The sequence below is a fragment of the Bombus pascuorum genome, chromosome 5 (genome assembly GCF_905332965.1).
Source record: "Bombus pascuorum chromosome 5, iyBomPasc1.1, whole genome shotgun sequence".
Taxonomy (NCBI): Eukaryota; Metazoa; Arthropoda; class Insecta; order Hymenoptera; family Apidae; genus Bombus; species Bombus pascuorum.
Genome location: NC_083492.1, coordinates 15,036,690 through 15,060,260, shown reverse-complemented (window position 1 = coordinate 15,060,260; position 23,571 = coordinate 15,036,690). Strand labels below are relative to the sequence as shown.

The following is a 23,571-nucleotide window of genomic DNA, read 5'->3' as shown; positions in this document are numbered from 1 at the left end:
AAATCCGTTATAATTACCTATTATTACACGATTTCGTTTTTCCAATATTAATTAACCTGATTCTCGTTCAGATTTTTTTTCGTTGCTTGATTCATCCGAATGCAATGATACACTATGTATGTCTTATGAATGAATTCGTAATATCATCATGTACATGTAGAAACTTCACATTGATATACTTATTTATATTTATACTCCAATAATTATTAGTTTTATCTTAGTATTAGTTATGATGTCAAAATATATATACAAATATAGGTAAAGCCTTTCTAAACGATTATTGAAAGTATCGTAAAATAAGAAGTTAGTTTCCAAGGGATGAGACGATTAGTTTTTAGCTTCAACTGGATGAAAAGAAAATATATAAATTAAAAAGAAATGTTTTTCATTGGAAAATATAACTTTCTAGCTGAAGTGGGTAAAATTTCTCTTACAAAATTTCACCCACAGACAAACAGGAAGGTAAGCTAAATGAAAATCATTTATAAAAGGTAAATTCACAGAGGAAGTAGATTCTCATCTTCATCGACGCTTTTAATTTGCAGTTTATCAAGTATTAGGTATCCTCACAGCTCGCTGTGTAATTAATTCAGTAAAAATTAAAAATACTGAAACAAGTCGACGCAACAGTAGATGTTGAAAACTTGAGTTTTTTTTCTATTCTTCTGTCTATCGACTGGAAAGTTGTGTTGCATCGTGGTTCGCCGTTCTAATGTAACCGGATGGCCAGGAATTATGCTTGGTTCACGGTAATTACTTCGAGTAGTGGCGGGGTTATTACGAACCCCTGCAACGAAGCCACCACAGTGTTAATTTATTTTCGCCTGGTCGATAATTAACGCCAATTCGAAGAGACATCGTACTTTTTCCGCCCTCTTTTCCCCAACTTCTCGAAACTTTTCCTTTGAAAGGTGGAACTCGTGCTGAAAAACTTTCCTTTTCTCTCGTTCGTTTACGAAACTCTTCTATCATTTACTACATTATTTTTTTTGTTTACTTCTTCCTTTAAAAACTTCGTTCGCCGTTGCCTACATGGTTTTAAGATTTAATAACCATACTCCGTTAGTATATTTGATGAGCATATGCAAGCAAAAATGTTATACATTGACAAAGTTTGACCATTAATCTCTGATACATCCTGCATGCCAATAATTTTGAAAGATCCAAATAAAATCATAAACATATACATATATATGGTATTTAAGAAATATAAATCGAAAAATATGGATCATAGAAATTTTCAATAAAAAATTGGCAATTTTGAAAAATTCAACTTCCGTTTGAATAGCCGTTGCCTTCCATATTTTCGAACATTTTTCTGGTGAAAAAACGCTGATAGAAAACAAAGAAGCGAACGAAAACAAAAGGGGCGCGATTGTGCGAAAAAACATCACAAACGTCACCATCGTGTTTTAGAAACTTTTAGAGTGCCAATAACAACGGAAGGTTTGGCACAGCTTGTCAGAGAGGAATCACCAGCTCTTGAAAAGGGTTGCATCGGAAGTCGTGCCACGGTTTATAGTTCAAGGATGGCTGTCTCTATTCCAGGATAGAGGAACCTGGTGTAATTGATGAGTTCGCGTCACGCCAACCGCGATAATGCCCGTCACGTGATCAGGCTGAGTTCTCCTTGGCACCTAGCTTCGAGTTCTCCCTGGATGGAAGATGGATTTCCGGTCTGTCACGCGACCTACGTTGAAGCTGCCTCGTTAGAAGTAAATAGACTAGGAACTTTCGATGGATCGTTACTTCTTACTTTCCTAAATTAGGTGTAAGCAGCGAGTGATTAAAACTGTTGAGAATATGTAGGAAATTATGTAGAAACAGTAGCTTCTTTAATTTAATTAAAGACAACTTTTGTCGTGAGGTCGTCAATTTCATGATTCAACTAGAGACCATTTTTCTGCGACGATGTTAGACCATTCTTTCGTTTTCTTTCAAAAAGACCCGTTTCTATCAGCAGTTCTTGGATTATCATAGAAATATGCAAAAATTCAGGAACGAGAGTTGTAGCTCATCACAGAGTTTACTAAGTTAACTTTGTGCACTTAAGAATCTGAAAGAAGAATTTTAAGAAGTTACGAATTCATAATTGGAGCGTTATAGACAACAGCACAATGTTCATGAAACATTCAATCGTTTGACTAACCTGTTCTGTACTGCTTGATAGGGATCGACGAACATTAGTAGACTCAGATGAATATTTGAAAGCAGTTGAAAGCTTCCAAAGACATTCAGAGAACTTCTCCGATGCCTCTTCTTCTATCGTGTAGGGAAGCTCCAACAGTATCTGGTCCCACGTGAATAGCCAAGAATCGTCCGCGAATCTGTTGAAGCACTCAAAAGGCTATTTGAACTCGAAACTACGCTTACAAACCGCGTATCTTAGGATACCCTTTCTACATATTGTTCTATATTACTAGTCAAGAATCTGGACAATCATTATCTTGACAATACATGGGTACCAAACAACCACGACTCAAAGCTTCGTATCACCATCTAAGATATTTAACTAGAACTGCTTATTATAGAGTAAACGAAACTTTGTATTATGTGTCGTTTATTGGTAACAAAAATTAAGGAAAACTTTTTATGTTCCTAAAGTTCCACTAGTATCAATCAATAATTGGTAACAAAAATTAAGGAAAACTTTTTATGTTCCTAAAGTTCCACTAGTATCAATCAATAATTTGGACAATTGTTATTTCAAGCTTAGATACGAAACAATCGAAAATCAGAACCTCGTTTCATTAGCTCTAAACCTGATAGAAAATTATTTAAAAAATTTTTTAAATTAAAGGAACGCATTTTTGTATCAAGAATTGTAAAAATTTTAAAAATCTTCTCAAATTCCCAAAGCTTACCGAATACCAGTGAAGCAATTATTATTTCGAGAATCGAAGCTTCGTTCTAGCTATAAATCTACCCTGTAACTACTAAAATGCATAAAGTCGTAATCTGTAAGTCCTGTGCCAGTAACAGAAATTACAGAAAACTCCTTAAACACCCACAACTTCATGAACAACACAATCTAAGAACTGCACGAAAGCCACGTTAAGATGCGATCGTAAACGCGGTGCACGTTGGTCAGGATTTTAAAAAACAAGCAAAATGAAAAGATTTAGAATGGAAGAAAGCGAAAGAAAGGGATGCGAACAAGGGAGCAAGAATATAAAGGCGCGAGTTAACGGAGGCTGGAAAAGCTAGACAAAAGGGACTGAGTCTATTTCCCGCGTTGAAAGTGTTCCTGCTGGTAGCCGGGTAGTAACGTAGAGGTAGACGGGGTGCAATCTATTGTCAACCCTCTACCGAGGCCTGTAACAATGGTTCTCTGTGTCAGCGACGCTTTTCATCGCCGCGTAAACGCTATCGGTGACGCGAACACCGATCTTCGTGTTCCGCGAGATGAGGCCGAGAGAAAGACACCTCCACCGGATACTATCTCTTCAGCATCCTTCCTTTTCACCTTTCTCTCTCTCTCTCTCTCTCTCTCTCTCTCTCTCTCTCTCTCTCTGTCTCTTTGTGCATTTATCTGCCTCTTAGCTGTCAAACCAATGACAAATCGATGACTCTTGCCTCGATCGTGTAGATTTGCATGCGCCGGGATTGTTTAATGCGTGACACGATGGCTGAGAAAGTAGCATGCTCGTAAACGAATTTGTGTATCCGCGTAACCGCGATCTTTGATGCTCCTTCGTGATGTCGTTCTTTGATAAGATGGGACAGATTTGTGTCGAATGAATCTTTAAATTAGGAAGTTCGTAAGTAATATTGTCGATGTGGATATAAATATTGGTTGATTTTTGTTCTTTGACAGATGTTTGCGAATCATAAAGGAAAGTAAAATTCTGTTAGGTTCTGTAGCGGTATATGTGTCTTAGCACGTTTCGATTCGAAGACACCTTACGTAGTTGTTTTGCTACAGAGAATCAACATCGTACAACGCACATAATATAATAAACACACTCAGCACAAAACAATTTCGCTGCTACGTGCAACTTACAACCGGCAACAAGTTCAAACTTTTCGGTACCCCCCTCGAACAGTATAAATAGACGACCATGTCCACCATACACAGTCAGTCGCGCGAATCAATATCAGTATCGAGTCAGTCAGTTAGTCAGTCAGTCAGTCAGTCAGTCAGTCAGTCAGTCAGTCAGTCAGTCAGTCAGTCAGTCAGTCAGTCAGTTAGTCAGTCAGTCACTCAGTCACTCAGTCAGTCACTCAGTTAGTCAGTCAGTCAGTCAGTCAATCAGTCAGTCGAGCGAACAAGTGTAACGAATTAGTCTAGCGAATCACTATAACAATTAGTATCAGTACCACAGTATCGCGCAATCTCATAACGCTTGCGCTTTGCTAATCTCAAGGCTTGCGATTCACTTTGTATTCTACATTTTAAAATATCTGTAAATATAATTAATTGAATTAACTCGTCTCGTTATTAATTTAACCAACAACACGTCACTCCGACCACCACAGTTTCTTAATAAAATGAAAAAGAAATATTTAAATAGAGAATTTGCTGGCAGGATACTTACCCCACAAGATGCATAAATATAAAAATTAACCGGTTATTGTTCTTTGATAGATTTTTGCGAATCATCGGAGAAGGTAAGATCGTGTTGGATTCTTTGATAAAATAGAGCAGGCATGTGTTAAACTATAAAATCATGAGGCACAAGATTGAAACGATGAAAAGAACGCATGCAGAAAGATCAAACAACGAGCCATCGGTTTGGCTGGCTCGAATTCTGATATTTACAAAATGTCGGAATAATCTATGTGCTGTTAAATGTTGAGGTAGACAGATTTACGATCATCGAGAGACAATTTATTTCCTATTAACGCCTGCCTTGACATCTGTACAAATGTCCAAGTGTCTCTGAATCGCTGGAAACATTAGTGCACGTTCCAAATCGACCATAGCCATTGGACGGTCGACAAACAATTTTTCAGGCGGCCTCAATTCGCCGGAGGAACAATTTCTCGTTGTAAATCAAACGGAAAATGGTTAGGTTCGCGTGCCAACTCGTCCTTCGCGATGTTCCTTGGTTATTAAAGCAGCGCTTAAGCCGTCAGGATGTGCATACGCGGCGATAAGCCGAGGCCTTAGCCCAGTTCACCCTAAGGAAATGGATACCATCGCGTGGGTGGACGATGTTACTATGCGATAAAGACATCTTAAGCTGGAAACAAACACCAATTCCGAAGCTATTCGTTTGTAAATGCTGGACTGACTCGTTTAATTTGCAAACCTAATTTTATTTTCCATATCGTAGATCAAACTTGCGTGGAATAATTCAAAATCATAGACTTATCCTAAACTTGTGCAGAATAGTTTAAATTCTTCGATCAAACTTGCGTGGAATAATTTAAAATAGAATATTCGAAAAGTATAGTGCTAAGAATTCTTTATTGTCGAGCTGTTTATTGTATATCGTTTATTGTATATTAGTTAACAATTAGAGAATATTCGTGCTGAAGTATTGGCAGCGTAAATGCTAAAGTTTATCAACGTATTTCATTGTACCATAATGTCTAAAATAACATATTCCAAAAACTCAAGTAATAACATATCCTCAAAACTCGGACCCATCTCATGTCGCTGTGGAATGAGATATCATATCCATTGCCACTTTTATATTCAACGAGACCATGTAGAAAACGAGAAACGTGTAGGAATTTGAGGTAGAGCAAAGTGCACCACGCATTCCTCGTTCGTCGAATTTTTCTTCCCGTTGGCTGGCGAATCGCACGATTCCAGGTCAGCAGGTTCGATGATGGGGGTGGATGTTCAACGAGCAGCGTTTCCAACGTCGCGACGCTGCGGAGGATACTGGGCCGGCTGATTAAATTACACAAAAGTCTCTTTGACCGGAACCGACCGATCGAGTTGGCATCGGCTGTAGGCATCGACCGCGCGGAAGGATGACAAACTTCGTTTCCGTCCTTCTGAATCTGTTTCACGGTCCAGCTGAGAGAGGAAGCTGTGTGGATGCTGAGGGGGATGGAAGAAATTGAGAATGAAAGGCTAAAGGGCCAAGTTTGAACGAAGAGAGGAAGAATACAGGAAACGTCGAGTAAAACGAAGGAAATTAGGGAATGGGAAAGTTCGGTTATAAAGAAGAGAAATAGAGAATCACTGGCAAGAATAAGAGAATTCGAAGAAAAAGTGGATTGATGAAAGAAGGAGGAAGAAAGTTACGGAATGGTCGAATTAGAACGAACAACTTCAGGTAAAAAGGAAAAAGTATTTAGAAAGGTTCGAAGACTTGTGAGATGAAAATAACAGAATAGTAGTGAATTAAAAAATAGTTGTTAATCGTAGAAGCAGTTTAGTTCTTCTTTGAATATTTATGTTTTATCATTCTTGCGTCTTAAGCAGATAAATAAAATATTCTACGTTTTTTCTCATGCTCCGCTATACATGTGTATAAAAATAAAAATCAAAGAGAATGTATACTCGACGGGTAAAAGAATTTATACGGAATACGAATGAATAAACTAGCGGAAAAAGAAAATACAGAGGCAAAAAAGCGACAAAGGAGTCATGGTATATGAAATAGTAGGAATCTAAAAGGAACGAAACAAGCCATTAAAGAAATGAGGAACAGAGGACACCGTGGATTATGGAAGAATGAAAAGGCGCGAGTTTTAAGGGGAAAAAGGAAGAAAGAAAATGTTAATGGTTAAAAACGAAAAGAAAACAGAGGAGGAAACACAGAATAAAAATCAATGGATACATTAAGTCGTTGTAAATGACCAACTTCTTATACCTTTATTTATATTGAAAATTATACTAATCAAATTATGATTTACCAGATTGAATATTTTGACCGTCATATGTAGTAATGAAATGTCTATGTAATAATAAAATCAATCTATATGAATAAAATAGTAAATTAACATTTTTTAAGTATTTAAAATCTCCTTTTTTAAGTATTTAAAATCTATATGAATCCGGCGAAGGTTGTACGTACAAACAACAAATCCCACGGAGCTGCTCATACAAATCGTCGATTAATTCGACGAGTGATGTGCTATGAAATGCGATCGATCCGCTAAGCAAAGTAGAGAAGGATCATTTATCTCTCTATTTTTGTTACTCTCCCTCGTTTGATATACGGCCAACACGTTTGATATTGCGCACTCTTTTGTGACTGCACTGTCGACATTTATGATTCTTTCTGATTTCTCATGCGAGCTTAACTCGTCTCTGGAGTAATCACGACCGGCTAGATTTAATCTGATATTTTCCGGTTACTGTTTCCATCATGGATAAAAATCAACGATACATCGTCGATGAAATCATTCGCTGTAATCACGAATACGATTACGATACAGGAGGTTTTATCTGTTAGAATTTCTATTCGATATTAAACGGTTCTCCCTATATTTCATGCTACATTCCTTTTTTCTAGAATTTCTTTTGAACGTTGGTATTTTAATAGTATATGATAATTGAAAGAATCTACGATCTCATGGGTGTGAAAAAAGAAAAAGATAAATTAAGATATTAAATTAAATTTCTGATTATCTTTGGTCCAGTACCGAATTTCCTTTCTACGTTTTCGAGCTTATTAATTCGATTTATCCAAAAAAACACGCGTTGAAAGTATAGGAAATGAAAATCAATGGTCGTTGATATCTGCTTTTTAAGTGTCAATTGGAATTTTTCAAACTTTGCTTTCACGTTGATATTAATAACTTCTCTTCTCGATATGTGAAACGTAAATGGATTATTATCCGTGGAACAAGTCGTTTATGTATTGTTGCGTATTCGTTCAACTGAAAAATAAAAACATTAAATACACAAATATAACGTATAATGATAGTAATTAGACTGCTAAACTGTTCTAATTAATTGTTGATTAAAACAAAAATATTGTTTCGAAGAAAATATCGGTGGTTTATTAACAATCGTTTTAACAAGTTTATACAGCTTTCTCTCAGAGGATGATTATCCAATGATAAATCGAATAAGATCTTACGATAAGAAACAAAACAAAAAAAGATCAAAACGAGAAATTCACTCATTCCATCTTCCTCGCGATCCATTTTCCACTTACTTGACTATCACGGAAACGTATCGAGCATCCTTAAGTATCGATTCACCCACGACGTCGTTGCCTTTGAAGTATTTGCATCGCGTCTGTGCCAAGGGAGAACACGCGTGTGAACACGTCTACGAATCTCTGAAACCGATCCCAACACCTCTTTTCATCCACGCCTCTCTCCTTTAACCAAATTTCCCTTCCGAATTATATTAAAGAATAATCCTGACATTAGTATGGCACTCTTCGTACGCGTTGAAAATTCTCATTTTCTTGTCACAGTTTCTTCTTTTCCTTTGGAATTGTATTAAAGAATAATCCTGACACTTGTATAGTCTTCGAAGATAACAAAAATTTTCATTTTCTCCACCCACAACTTTGCCTTATTTGCTTTCAAATTACATTACGTCTGTTACCCTTCGAACTCGAACAAATTTTCAGAAGATCTAGATCTTCGTCGATCATTCCCCAGGAAACAATTCACGAGATCACTGTAACTTAACACATTCGCTGCCATCTTTGGAACTGCACATCCTTTTCACTTAACTTTCTTTACTTTAAGGGATAACAACTATTCCAACGCTCTCTGTACTGCTTCTTACAATTTTTGAAGCCATTTTATCAAGAAGTAAAAGTTGTATAAATAGTATTACGTAAATAATCACATCGACGTGGTATATACGCCAGTAACAGCGAATGTATTAACGAACGACAAAACTCGTAAATCGCTCAAAGAATATTCACAAAATTCGATCCACGCCATTAAAACAACAACAGACCACGATGTATCGTTGATGAAAGTCAAACAGGTAGCTGAACTAGCTATACTCTGTACGTGTGATTTAGAATTTTGGATTTGGGTCAGTGAGTATGCGAGTATCCCAGACAATTTGCCCAAAATCGGTCCATCGTGTGGTAAAGGTGAGGGAAGACGCCAGATAGAGCATGTGCTTCGTCCGTGTAGCTCTGCTGCTCGAACATGATGTCCTTATCCACCAGAGCTTTGTTCAGAGCCATAGATTGTTGGTAATGCACATTGTCATCGCCGGTACCGTGTATCAGCATGTATTTTTTGCCACGAATTCCTTCTACCCTTCTGGCCACATCCGTGTGGTTGTAACCGTATAGATTATCCGCGGGAGTAGGCAACCCCATGAACCGTTCCGTGTACAAGGAATCTGCGATGTTTGGTTTTGTGACGTCAGAATATGAGTTAGGAGCAATTTATTATAGTAGAGAATTATTACGTTGGTATATTATAATATATATATTGTAAATCATAGCGTCCTTTTTTCTCTGTGCAATTTAGATTAAGGTTTAAATAGAAATAGATTCTCTGATTTGTACAATCCATTCGAATCTTATCCTTCAAAAAGAAAATGGAAAATACTCTATTTTAAGAATAATCATGTCTATAAAATGTAGATCTGCAAAAATTGTAAAATTTTATAGAAACGGAGTTTTGAACTTTTTGGATTTCTTCGCAATTAACCGTGAAGATGGAGTGAATTAAAGTTGCTTTGTTGTAAGAGAAAATAATCGTATCGATGTATCCCTATATTTTGTAATTGACTAAATATTTAGTAATTAATTATCGTTATTTCCCGGAGCCCAAATGGAGATGGTGTTAGATACTTATTAATGTTCCACGAGGTATGGCATTACCGTAATAAATCCAGGAGGTCACAGGTGCGACTGATATACCGCATTTGAACACCGAGGCCTTGTCAGTAGCCAGCACCATGGCAGTAGAGAAGCCGCCATAACTCCAACCCCATATCGCGGTTCTGTTTGGATCGATCCACGAATATGTCTCTTGCAGTATCCTAAAAATCATACGCATGCTGAAATTCCTACTATTGGGAATTTTCTACTGTTCCTATCAAAATTAATCTTTTAGCAATTTTCATTCCAAAAATTACATAAAATGAAATTCCTGAAATGCTAAATTACTAACTTTATAACAGTGACGTATCATTTCGCTTGGAACTTTTGCCAGAATACCATACAAAGGATATAATTCTACAAAGTTACTTATATTAAAAAATTTGTAATTAAAGAGTTAAAGTAAAATATTAAAACATACTGATGATTTTTTAATCCTACCTAAATAAATAAAATTTAATGCCAAAAGAGTTATTGTTATAATATGCAGACGTTTCTTCTTTTTCAAACGTGCCTTCCTACCATATCAGATATGAGAGGTTCTGCCGTATTCTCAAAAGAATCTGAACATTTGCTTTTTTCAAACAAATAAGGGAGATCTAAAAATTGTAAAACCTGAATCTACCTAGTAACAGCAATTTGATCCTCGATTTCCACGGTGCCAAGTCGCCGATAAATTTCGAACAACATCTTGCTACCTTTATAAGCTGACCCACGACCATCGATGCGACCATAAATTACGCTCCTGTTGGTCACTATGTACGATTCGAAACCAAACGATGCTTCATTGGTGACCCTAACAGTGTTTGGACCTGCGTAACTGTAAAAGTGAAAAGAAAAATAAAAAATTCGGGGAAGATAAATTGATGAAACATTGTACTAACGTAAGAACTTTTCTACGATTGGAAATAGAGATCACGAATCTCTCTCTTTCTCTCTCGCGTGCAGATCAATCATACTTAATAATCTCGAACGGTGGAAAACGAATTTCAGGATTAAGGTACCACTTGGGTCTCGCGGATTTTTGCTCGTAACGGTGCAACGATAATCGGAAAATCGAACAGCCACCGCATTCCGAACGTGACTCGAGATAGATTACGAATGGATTCCAACCTCTCGGAAGCATATACGTCCCTTCATTTGTGTGCTTGGATTATTATCTCTTGCTTGTTATTATCGATTCGGGAGAAATGTATTCGGGACGCTTTTATGTTCATAAAGAAGAGAATTATAGTTTATATTCTTTTTTTAAGTCGCTGTTTTAACGCTCCTAATTGATATCATGGAACACATAGTTTGAATTAATTCCTTCAGGATTGAATGTTTTTTAAATTTTCTTTTCAATTATTAATAATAGAGACACATTGTTTCAATATTTATGTATATATAGATATATAAACTTACACGTTGATTAATAAAGGGTACGATTTCTTCTCGTCAAAATCAGGCGGCAGAGAAAGTTTAACTTTATTCTTGTATCCATTAGCAGTGACATAGAAATTTCTAAAGATAGGCTGCGTACGGGTTGCCAGTTTTTGTCTCAGTGATCGATTTTCCTCCCAATTATAAATACGTTTATGATTGGCGTTCATAATCGTGATGAACAATGGATCCGGACCAGAGCAAGACAGGACATAGTTCGAGCTATCGGTAGAAAAGTACGCGTAGGCATAAGTGCAGCGATTTCCTGTAAAGCAATCGATATTTTTCAAAATAAATCGCATAACATATATAGATAATACATTTATTCATCAATATTGGACAACTTTTCCTGAACAACGGTATATGTATTCGAAACCCATTCCCAAGTTTCAAATACTTGCCCTCAGGAGAAAAGACGTTACAGGACAAACAAACAGGTGCTTCATTGCCATCCAACTGCACCGAGTACACATTTCTATGCGAAGGTTCATCGAGCTCATTGCCCAAATAATAAAGTCTCTTCCTGGCGTGATCCACCGCTAGGATGGAGATAACTTCCTTAGCTCCTGGGGTCAAATCCCTTTCGCCAATCAGCTTCCCATCCTTGTACTCGAACCTAGTCGCATGTTGGAACCGTCCAGCCGGTGTTCCAGAATCCTGAAGCTTCACAATGATAACATATTCATCGTGAAAGACGAGAGGTAGAATGCGAAGCCAGCCCTCGTTTTCCTCCTCGTAGTAAATATTACTGTTGTTACCCCTTAAGTCGTAGAGAACTATCTGAGCTTTATTCTGCACACGGTTCGTCCAGGTGACAGTAACTTGGTGATTGGTCCTCCAGCTCACGGTGTAGAGGACGCAGTCTCTGTGAAAGAAAAACACGTTCGGAAAATTCCTAAATTTTTATCTTAATTATCTTATTAATAAGCTAGAGATTTTTATCGAAATTCGTGTTTTCATGATCACAATTAGGTAACCCATTGACCATCAAACAGAAAAATAATCCGTTGGTCGATCGCTATTCTGAAGTTAAATTCGTGTAGTATATATTAATGTTAAACGAATGTGTAAGTAACCGAACAATTGTCAGAACGGAACCTTAATCCTTGTGAGATACTTACGTGCCAACAATATCAGTGGGCGGCTCAAGATTGAGTATTTCAGACGACCAATTATCCAAATCAACGACGCTCATTGATACGATTGGATTTGGACTGCCTGCCTAAAATTTGAAAAATTATGCGTTTATATCTAAACGACATTAACAAAGAAAGAACCACGAGCTTTTAAATATTAAATCTTTAATTAAATTTTTAAATTGGATAATTAGAATTTTGTAATAATTGAGATTTATCGTTCCTAATTAAATATTATATGCGTAGTACCTTTCTGCAAGAAATTACGCTAAAGAAGAATTTTACGAAAAAAAACACAAGTCAATGATACACGTGTTTCACATTGAAATAGCTCCGCGTATAAAATAAAGATTGCTTTCACAAGTGGTCCAACATCTAATCGAACCAGTTTTTCGCCATTGTAGTACAACTACGAGAGAATAGGTCTGTTACGAGAAAAAACTAACGGTTAAACGCTACGACGACCGCAAGATAACCCTTTTCATCCCCTTTTAAACCCCGCAACGACGCCGTAAGGATAGCTTGAGCTTCCTAATCTCGTCTTTTAACGACTGTAAAACTGTGTTACTTGCATCCGAACAGGCTGACTAAAGCAAAAGGTCGATTATCCGATTCGATTGATTTTTCCTTATTAAATTCCCATTTTCGATTCTATACGTTCCGGAAATTGTTAACAACAAAAATAACTACCTTTGGATATTTGATTTTTATTTCCTTCGGGTATTGATCTTTCATGTTTCCTGGAGATCCATACCTTGGTATTTCGATATCTTTCACGTTCGTATCATTGAAAGTAGCAAAAGCAAGCTGTCGTCCATCGGGAGAAAACCAGAGAGCCGAAGCAGAAGCTAATACTTCCTCTGTAAACGTTAACACGTGAATTATTTCGATTATTCTATCGATTAATCAAACTAATAATTCCATCCTAATGGAGAATTAGAATTTTACAATTAGAATTTTTCTAACATTAACGTGTTAAAGTTGCCATTGAACACTTTAATGTTAGCAAGATAATAAATGGAGGATTAACATTATCTGTTCGACCATTCTTTTCGATTACCTTCGTAAACCCAATCAGGTACTCCGTTATAAACGGTGTCGAGCACACCCGTGTTCGTTATTCTTCGAATATGACTGCCCCCCTCGGAGAACTCTTGGTAATAGATATCGTTCTCGTGAACATAAATCAAAGCGTTCCTCGTGGGCGACCACTTGAACAGAGGTATGCGATCGCCATTCGCAATTCTCGTATACGTTCTACGTGAATGAAAGCAAAGAAATATAAAAAAGGAAACGTATATAAATTAATAAGAATTAACTTTTTGAAAATAATTTAACAAGAAAGTCTTGAATTTTTTTATTATTAATCTGCAATTAGGAATACTACAGTTAGAAGTCTGATACATTGTTATTGATATTTGTAATATTTTATTTTTACACGAATATTGACAAACTCGAAATATATAACTGAAAGTAACTGAACGAACATTAACTTTATCATTATTGCTACTGACATGTTGCATTGTTTTGTAATTTGATTTATCACGATGCCGTTAAAATTGTCACTAATGTAAAGTAGATAGTTTACCTGGTTTTAGTGTTGTATACGTCGCACCTTTGATACAGTGAGTACCGGAAACCCTGGAGATCGATAACTTATATACCTTTTTATACTCAACGAACAGAGATGGAATTTTAACCGTTGCACTAGTAAAACGTTTACGATACGATCGATCGGAACTTGTAGCATGCAAAAATTATATACTCACGTTTGCATAGTCATGACTAATCGCAACGAAAGAATTATCGAAGGAAAAGCTTATGGAAGGCTTCTCGTAATCGGCCTGAAAGCACGTTAATATTCATTTAGAAAATATCAGACAAACATCCAATCGAAGCAGCAGTCAATATAACGAAGAACAATCGTTCACGAAAGTCTAAAAATATTAATGTTTCAAAAGTGAAAAATCTGAATATTTGTGCGTTTGAGAATTTTGACGAATATTTGGAAATTCGAAAATTTAAAAACTTAAAAATCTTTTAATTTCTAAATTTAACGATTTCAAGACGTGGAAATATGAAAACTGACGATTCGTCTCCCACACTGTCGATCAGATTTTTAATCAAAACACGTGTCAAAATTAGCGAAGAACAGACGTGATACATTTGACAAGAAGGATCGAGTAACGATTCGTCTACCATTTTATCGGCATAGTGGTAAGCGGAAATTGGTCCCTGGAGTATAGCAAGTATTCGAAATTGGGAGCAATATCAAGGTATCGGAGCAGTATGGTGGGACAAATGCTTGAGTGATTTGGAGTATCGATACTATTGATTTCGTGTCAAGTTATCGGATACGTTACGACACGATAAATCTTAAATTGTTCGGAACAATCGATACATTATCGTGGTATTAATTCATCGAACGTCGAAATGCTACGTCATACTTCGATCTTCCTTGAGGGGATAGAATGGGAAGAAACATTTTCACGTTTTGTATTTCACGAATGATATTTTGTATTTCGTTCTATGCTCTTTGAACCATATTTCAATATTCGAATATTTCAGAATTTGAAAGTTTATAGGTTTGTATGTGACAAAACTTGAAAAGTTAAAAACTTGCAAATTTCGGATAAACATTAGAAATCTTATTTGTTGAAACGAGAACGAGACTGGGATGCAAAAATGCGAAAACCGTAGCAGGGTTGATAGGAAAACGTTTCAAAAGTCTTATTTATAATGTATAATTTGGAATGATTATAGTTCAGAATGATCAGTAAACGTTTACCTGGAATATCGCTAAAAGAGACGCAAACGCTTCGAGACCAGGGAAAATTGAAAAGAAAATGTTAGACATCGTGTTTCTTAAATCAACAACGTTCGATGTTGATTCATGGTCAAAAGTGGACGGTGTAATTCACCGGTTAAGAAGCTGGTCAACGCTGAGAATTTCCGTACGATTAATTAAACGTAACCGTGTTATTTGTACGTGTCCTCGATCGAGCAAAAGGGAGAGCCAGACATTCAAGCAATTTGTTCTTGAAATTGAAACGTAATTTCTCGAAAGCCCGCTGTCCACATCCAATGGAAATTCCAAATTGCTTAAATAATTAAAGTACTGAATGAAACATTGTAGAAATTCGAAAATATCAGATATCCTCTTCAAGATTCTCTTCTAAATTTTCTATGTTCTTTTATATTGTTTTATTGGATATTTAATTTCTTGGTATTCAAAAAATAAATGGCGTTTGATAAAATAAAGAATCTTCTAAAAATTTGATTCAATTTGATTTTTGAGTATTTCGTTCGTATAATAAATAGCGACTAATATGACATGATTTCGTTCTTTCCAATCGTAACATTAACTGTAATTCATTACATCCATCTTAATATTAGGTTGTCCGGAAAGTGTCTTTCTTTCGCAAACGTGTCTTTTACAACAATGCACCTTCATACAAACGTGAAACCAAGTCTGTGAAATGTCGCGGTGTTTACCTGAATAGAACAAAATGGATCGTACGTAATTTGACAAAATAATATAAAACAAAAACGCTGTGCGTCTATTATTTCTTCATAAGACAAAAGAAGCTTTCCGGACAACCTAATATGTACCTACGTGTATATCATATTTTTGATTATAGCCAACATATACATTATTCGCTATCCTCTGACAATTATCACAATCATTTAAATTTAAAATATTTATAAAAAGGTCAAGACGAAAATTACAACATCTTGCCTTTGATGGTGAACTATTTCTAATTTCCAAAAAGACAAAGGACCTATTTGTGTTCCAATACGAAACTGATAAATTTCTTCTGATCCTAAAGCATATATATGCTACATATACATATATATGTGTGTGTGTGTGTGTATAGGTAAAAATACACCAAATAGCATATACACGTATAGGTGAAAATAGATCAAATAAATCATACCATCACGGAAGAATCCAAAAGGACCCAAGTGGTTCCCTTGGTCACGTCGAATACGCGAATATTACCAATATAATTATCGGAATAAAGGATTTCCGTGTCTGTTTCCCAAGTAGCATTGAAGACGTTCGCCCGAAAACTTTGATCATAAGTTTCTTCCAGCTTGAATGGAACCCTAACAGGATGATGATTATTGCCCTCCGAGGATTCGTATCTGCCCACGTCCTTGTCGATCACTTGTGGAACTATATCGAAAGACGGGAACTCTTAGTATTTTCTTACGAATAGAACCAAAGGAGGAAAGTGAAGGAAGAGGAAGAAAAGACGAGGCTGGAAAAATGTCGAGTAATGCTAAAATTTCGGAACTGTACGAGTTTCTTGATATAGGTAGACTGATTAATTGCGAATTTATTATTCATCGAGTCATATGTGGGTCAAAGCTGTGACTCAGAATATCCGTGATCCACATGCATGTCAGAGTTGTTTAGGTTTAGGTGTCCATAATCTGCATACTCTTCGAGAGAATTTTAATGGTTTGAGTGGCGCAAGTCATTAGGGAAATTTCATGGAAAATTGCCAAGCGATGAAGCAATAGTGCTTGATTTATACCGTATTGAAATTAGAATTAGCAATCGGTATAATCACGTTATTTCTGCATTTCTCCATTCTACTTCGCGGTATACTGCTATATACATTGTCGCTCATAAACAAATTGTCGATGTTTATTTCTTTAAATTCAGATTTCTAAGAGTACGATTTCACAAAAACAGAACTTCAGTAGACATTTATTTCATCCACTTAGTATTATACCAAGTATATTATACTTCTTTTTACATTATACCGATTATTTCAACGCAATTATATTTTTCGTTTTCAAAAATGTCCTACGTTTGGCAAAAGTATGAAACAATCGTTATAAAACAAGATAACCATCGTCATACGTTTAGATCAATGATTTCTGGCGTCACCGTAGCGTGGAAATCGTAACAGGCAGAAAGTATACGGAGTAGGGCTACAATTAAACTTATCTCCAAGCAAATAACGCAAATCGGCGAAGAGCATTAGCCCGATTCCCGTCGATCTCGAGGCACCCGGCTGTATCCCGAGACGTCCGGTCCCTAAGCGGCTCAACGGAAGCGCGATTATCTCTTGAGGACAAAGAAGCGGAAGACTTACTGGATTTTCCAGCAACAAGGACGACCAGGAATCCATGCAGCACCAGTATCAGCTGTGGCAGTATCTGGAAAAGATTTCGTTCCCGTTGAAAGAGACCATAAAAAGACAGAGAAAAAAGGAGGTCGAAGAAAAAGAATCCTCGCATCTGGAATTCCATTCCTCTCTCCGTGCTGCTCTGTCCGCGACACCTCGTCAGGATACGGCGAGGCGAAAAAGGAAAGACGGATTTATAGAACATGTTGAAGGCGTTCGACCCCGGAGACAGAAACACGTGCATCGCATAAAGGTTTCGCGTCGACGATTTCGCGAGCTTAGTAAAATCCGCGAAATTGCTGTCGCGAAATTGCTGGACGACTCCTGACCAGATTTGTTAACCCTCCGGCGGGCAAGATGGCTGTGATCGTCGTTTTCTTAAGCCCGTCATATCTATAGACAAGATATCTCGCTATATGGCGAAATGAAATTCATAGTAGCGCAAGTAAATATTTTGAGAATTTGGATTTAATCGTGTATTTCGACACTTAAAATGATTATTCAATTAATTCCAGAATTAATTAAGTTAGAATCGGGTCGATGAAGTCTGAAGAATGGTGTGAATTCAAGAAATACATTTTGAGACTCGTCACAAAATATCATCAAAGTATTATTTTTATATCAATTAGATATCATCCATCGATGCCTCGCAAATTAATTTTTGACCTGAAGCTTTCACACGGGACATTTACAGAAACCTTTTGAAATACTTATTAACGTTTTATTTCTTACTAATATTTTAAAATATCTATCTTTTGTCTCTTATACTATAATTATATTACTTATTATACGTCGTCGAGTTACAAAGGGATTGTCGCGACGGATTAAAGCTAAAGACAATCTCCTTTATCGATTACGCTCGTGAATTATAATAGAAACTGGTCTATATTGAGTTGGAACTAGGAAAGGAGGACAATTCGCGAAGTGGAAATATAACAATGAGATGACAGATAAGAAAAGAAAGATCAACGAACGGTGTTGCACGATAAAGAAAAGTTGAACCAGGAAAGGAGTAATAGGACTTTTCCGTTTGGTTGTGAATCTTTTAGGAGACGTCAGGATAGAATAGATCACGTTGGGAAAGTCCGTTGGTCAGCACAAGTATCTCGTGAATGATATAAGGTTAGTGGAATTCTCGTTCGAAGAGGATCAGGTTTAAGAACGCTTACTAGGTATACCAAGTATTCTTGGTATTTAAAGCGAAGAAGAAAAGGTTCCACTTCAAAGTTATTTTCAAGAAGAAACTACTAATTTTTGTTCTTAACTTCTCTGCAAAATTAAACATTAAATTTCTTATCTAACTCGTTAATTTGATTATCTTTTAACCACAAATTTCTATATTTTCAAAATTAAAATTAAGGTAGATCGATTTTAATTCGCTCAAATATAAATATGATATTATTTAATCCGCACACAAATGAAATTACGTATTAACTGTTCAGCAATAACAGTGCTGATATCTCTGTTATCTATCGGTATCGAAATAGTATTGTTGATACGCAGTATCGAAGTTGGATGGAATTGTTTTTCCAAAAACTCGAGTCTAAAAACACTTACTCGAATTACTCGGTTATAACATTCTCACGATTTAAAATACAGCCTAATAAAAATAAACTTCAAACCGTAAAGACATTGAAAATTTTAGAACTTGTACTATGGCTATCGAAAGTCAAAAGTCCGCGATAAAAGCAAGCGTTTCTTTTTCGTTCAAGCAAGAACAATAAAAAAAAAAAAAAATTCAGCGAGAAATTAAATATTCTTTGCATGTACGAAACCTGGAAGAAAATGTTCGAAATTCTCCTCGCTTAACGAAAACCGACTGACAAAACAAAGCTGATTTGAAATTCTAAAATTGCATTTTCTCATTCGTCGCCGATATATTTATTTATTTCATAAGCAAAGAGTGCCTTGATTTAACGAAGAAAATCTTTGAAAGTTTCAGCTCTGTGAAATTTCATTAAAGTTACCCGATTTATCGTTACAATCCCTATTTACGAAATGTGGAACACCTATTCATTAAAAATATTGGCTAATATTAAATAGTTATTCTGTAATTTAACCAATTAACGTCAAACGTACACCTAGCAGGTTAACTTTTATTTGTTCACCTTGGCTCTTCGAATGCATCGCAAACACGATGTGCAAAAATTGTTAATAATTCTCTCAAGATCATTAATCTTCCGATCAAGCAATAAATATAATCTTGGAATAAAAATGCCTGTTTTGATTTATCAACGCGTCTTTTTTCTTTTTCACGATTACGTTGTGTCTTCGCGTTTCCAACCTCTTTTTCCGCGAGATTTCTCCCAAAAGCGACGCATCGTCGGCGATAAATCGAGGCACGCGAAACTTCTTCATCCATGCGACGAAAACAACTGGAAAGAAAAGTTGTTGAATCGATACGATTCTCTGGAAGGAAACGGAATTTGAAAATGTCGGTCGATTACGGGATCGGCAATTATCTTCAGGGTGTTTGCTTTTAACACGACCGTTTCTTTCTTTTTTGTTATTAGCACGCGTGCGATCGTCGTAAAACCGGTTACACGAAGAGTCTACCTAAATATAGATTACCGTGTAAACGGGAAAAATTGATAGTGCAGGTGATACAGTTAATCCAAAGAAAAAAAAAATTGTTTTCTAAACATGTAATAATCCCTTACTTTTATCTCTTATCCATGTAATTTCTAAATTCCTAAACAAACTCACTTAAATGTAATCGCTGGTAATATTTCGATAACAGCTGATATATTAAACATCAACGTATCACATATTCTTTCAATTACTGATAAAAATGAATACTCTGTCACCTATTTCTATACAACGACTTATCGGTATTCAGATGACATCCATATCGCATAAAAAGAGCAAAATTACATAATGAGACTGATAATTCAACGTGTCACGAGACTCGACACATTCAAAAAATAAATAAAAAAGGAGAAAAGAAAAAAATCAGCGAATTTCATTGACAAGTGACAGTGACCTCCATTTCAATCGATTAGACGATAAGAACAACAGGTCGATCTTAATTACTTCTACAAACTATATAATCACTTGAATAGCGGAAGAGATAGAAGAAAAAGCTTGCTCTCCGATAACCTACCCGGTTCCACGACATAGCAAACATGTAGCAGGGTCCGACGATGTTGATTTCCCTATCGTGTGATTTCTTCTAGTGACGATCGAGAGATCGACACGGCTCGATGAATGTCACGGGTGCGTCGAACACAGACTGATCCATCACGTAGTTTTCCGATGTGCCGGAGGCCGCGATCACTCCCACCTCCGACGATCAACACGGGGCATTCCCTCATAGTACTCGGTCTTGGCTTCAGTCTTTTTCCTCTTTTCTAGTTTCGTTAATTCTCCGGTTATCATTACGATCGATTGATAAGGAAATCTTCTCTTTATCTGTATACCGCGAACTGTGAATATTCGATCAAGTTCGTATATGGAGATTGATGAGTAAGGAAAATATGATGATGGATTAAGAAAGAATTGGTCATCTTGCATATGGATGATTTTGTATAATGATGTTGAATTAGCGAAGAGGTAGATGCATGAAAAGATTTGTATACAGTTATGCATATAGCCTTGTATTATGACTTGGGTTTTAACGTCTTCAGTAACGGATTTGCTAAAGCTGGAAAGATAACGAAAATATATTTTTCCAAGGAAAATAATGTATACGTTGCTCGGCTGTCCAAACTTTGGCTGTATGTGGAAACTTTGACAGATTTATACTCATAGTATTTGGACTCGACCAAAGTACATAAAATAATAATGAATTAGTAATTAGAAACAGCACTTACTACTTCTTTGTAGTATCATAAATTATAATTATATATATTATACATTTAAATGATTTATTAAAATGTGTAATAATAATGTACTTTCCTAGTTATTCTACATCTGCTGTACGACTACTGTATATTCACATAACGCTATTTACGTCACGTTTGGTGTTTTTTATCAATTTGCGAAAAATCTTCTTGGTATACGAAAATGAACGAATCGAAAGATGCAGAGCTCGTCAAGTTGGAAAATAACACTGAGAAGTTTGACAATTTCAAACACAATCATTGTTATTCCATATCAACTTTTAGAAATCAATCTAACCGCATCAGTTGTTCAATGATAACGAATACGCTTCAAACTCAAAAGCTTTGAATTCAGTACTTTTTTATTCAGTTTTGTAGGAAATTAGTTCTGTATCAATACTTTCGTTCATTACTATATAAGCCAACATTACTTTAAAAGGTTAAGTAACGCTTAATTTAAATTTTAATTCGAATTTAATCTCTTCTTAACCCTCTGAATCTAATTATACCATTGATAGCATCGTAGTTTTCATTCACCTATTTATTATATTACCACAGATATAAAATTGATCACAACAATACCGTACTATTCGATTGCAGACAAAACAGTAAGATAATCCTCTTTTGGAATCATGGGTTCTATAAAAAAAATGATCGCAACTGTAACACAAAAAATCAAATTTGGGCGATATATCAAAACGAAAAAAAAAAAAAATAAATAACATGCAGAATGTAATTCCATTCAGTTGACGTCAAAAAAGAATGAAACGAGGGGAAATCGAACGGATTAACGTCGGCTGGAATCTGGCGACGTGAGCGCAGACACTTCACATTCTTTCCCCGTCGTCGGTTGTCACTAATAATCCTGATTCACGGGCCAACGCTGTCAATAACTTCGTAAAGCTTTACGAAATTCTGCCGCTGTAAATCGCGGTTATCGAACGACAACTCATCGTCGCTGCGGAGATCGTCGCTCGGTATTGCAAGTTGCAACGCGTCACGACAAGGACGCTCATTGATTCGATGACGCGCAAACAACCGGCGAACCGGGCCAGGAAAAGATACTCGACCGATAAAATTGCACGCTGCTGAAATTATTCTGCGAACCAGTCACGCGCCACGCGTAATCGCTACTAGCTACTCGCTTCGTGACCTGTCTAACAAAAGGCGCTAATCTATGGAATTACCAGTTAAAAGTTAAGCGTTGACTATTCTATCGTGGCTTTGTAAATTGCTTTTGTGAGTCGTTATTGATCTAAACGAGTACCATAGTCATTTGTTATTGTAAGATTTACATTCTAGGAGTAAATTGGAATAATACATGAAAATATTCATACAGTAAAATCCATTAAATTTATAGCAAAAGCTTCCGCATACTTCGCGTCAATTAATGATAGTATTTACGAAACAGATAATAATAAGTGTACGTATTTATTTACGCGAATAGAGATAAGGTTCATCCGAACATTGATGGTCCCAAGAACGTGTGGGTAACGCGAATGATAACTCGTGTTGGGTCAATGCTACGTGAAGCAATGTTTGTAGAGCAAAGTCGAGGCGCGAACTGCTAGGTAGGTCCGCGGAGTACAGACGCATCTTTCGTTTGACAGGGAGCGTGACGGGACTCGGAAGAGAGCCGGAAACAAGCCGCTTATATCGTCGACCTCGACGAACCTAATCAGCCAATCTTTGCTGAATGCCCATTGTTCCGGTATTTCGAGCGGGGTCGTGATAAGATTCAACTGAGAGATATTTTAAACACGAATCAACTAAACTATACGTTTTCAACAATCAATTAACGAACTTATAGATAGACAAGGTTAGACGACACTTGTAGATAAACTGAAGTATTGGTACAGACTATACATATTTTCCTGTAAAGCCCTGTATGAATCTGTAAAACAAAATTCATATTCGATTCTTTTATAAGACATAACTTACAAATTTATAATTTAAATATACTATAGCTACACTGTCATCAAGGAGGAGTATAATAAAACTAAACAGTAAACAATGTATAAACGATAGTTTTTAGCAAAAATGAAGTTTCATTGATTATGCTACGAGAAAGTATAAAAGTACCAGAAACCAAAAATTAATAATTCACAGAGGTTTGAAGATTTTTTAAATTTATGATAAATCTGATTTAGAACGAAGAAGTTTAATCTTGCATATAGAGTGTCAACAATGTTGTAATATTCAAAATAGCACAACAGATACAGCAATAACATCTAATGTATATGTATATAATCAGATCTCATTTATCAAGTCAGTAGCGTCACCCCTCGTTGATAACGAAGAATGTGATAACGCTATCGAATAAAACTAG

The 23,571-nt window shown here is 36.2% G+C and overlaps 1 protein-coding gene across 2 annotated transcripts; it reads right to left on the bottom strand.

Moving 5' to 3' along the window:
• Positions 1-7,885: 7,885 nt before the first annotated feature.
• LOC132906934 (venom dipeptidyl peptidase 4-like) lies at positions 7,886-22,717 on the bottom strand. 2 transcript variants are annotated; one of them, XM_060959599.1, is made up of 13 exons: positions 22,670-22,717; positions 17,389-17,452; positions 16,216-16,457; positions 14,047-14,121; positions 13,866-13,918; positions 13,338-13,534; positions 12,968-13,137; positions 12,263-12,363; positions 11,543-12,006; positions 11,124-11,406; positions 10,345-10,539; positions 9,720-9,880; positions 7,886-9,232 (listed from the first exon to the last, which is right to left on the bottom strand). In XM_060959599.1, exons 1-13 carry the CDS (start codon positions 22,700-22,702, stop codon positions 8,916-8,918), a joined length of 2,355 nt encoding a protein of 784 aa, XP_060815582.1. In that variant the 5' UTR covers positions 22,703-22,717; the 3' UTR covers positions 7,886-8,915. The 2 variants fall into 2 exon arrangements, with proteins under 2 accessions (XP_060815582.1, XP_060815583.1); XM_060959600.1 differs by lacking the exon at positions 22,670-22,717 and adding an exon at positions 20,525-21,241.
• Positions 22,718-23,571: the final 854 nt, after the last annotated feature.

Excerpts from the sequence above, each read along its gene's own strand:
- LOC132906934 (XM_060959599.1), bottom strand. The coding sequence starts at position 22,702 with ATGAACCTTATCTCTATTCGCGTAAATAAATAC. Across the intron at positions 16,458-17,388 it reads CCTTGTTGCTGGAAAATCCA|TTCCACAAGTGATCGACAAG; the intron begins GTAAGTCTTCCG and ends CTTTCGATATAG. Across the intron at positions 13,138-13,337 it reads ACCTGATTGGGTTTACGAAG|AGGAAGTATTAGCTTCTGCT; the intron begins GTAATCGAAAAG and ends TAACGTTTACAG.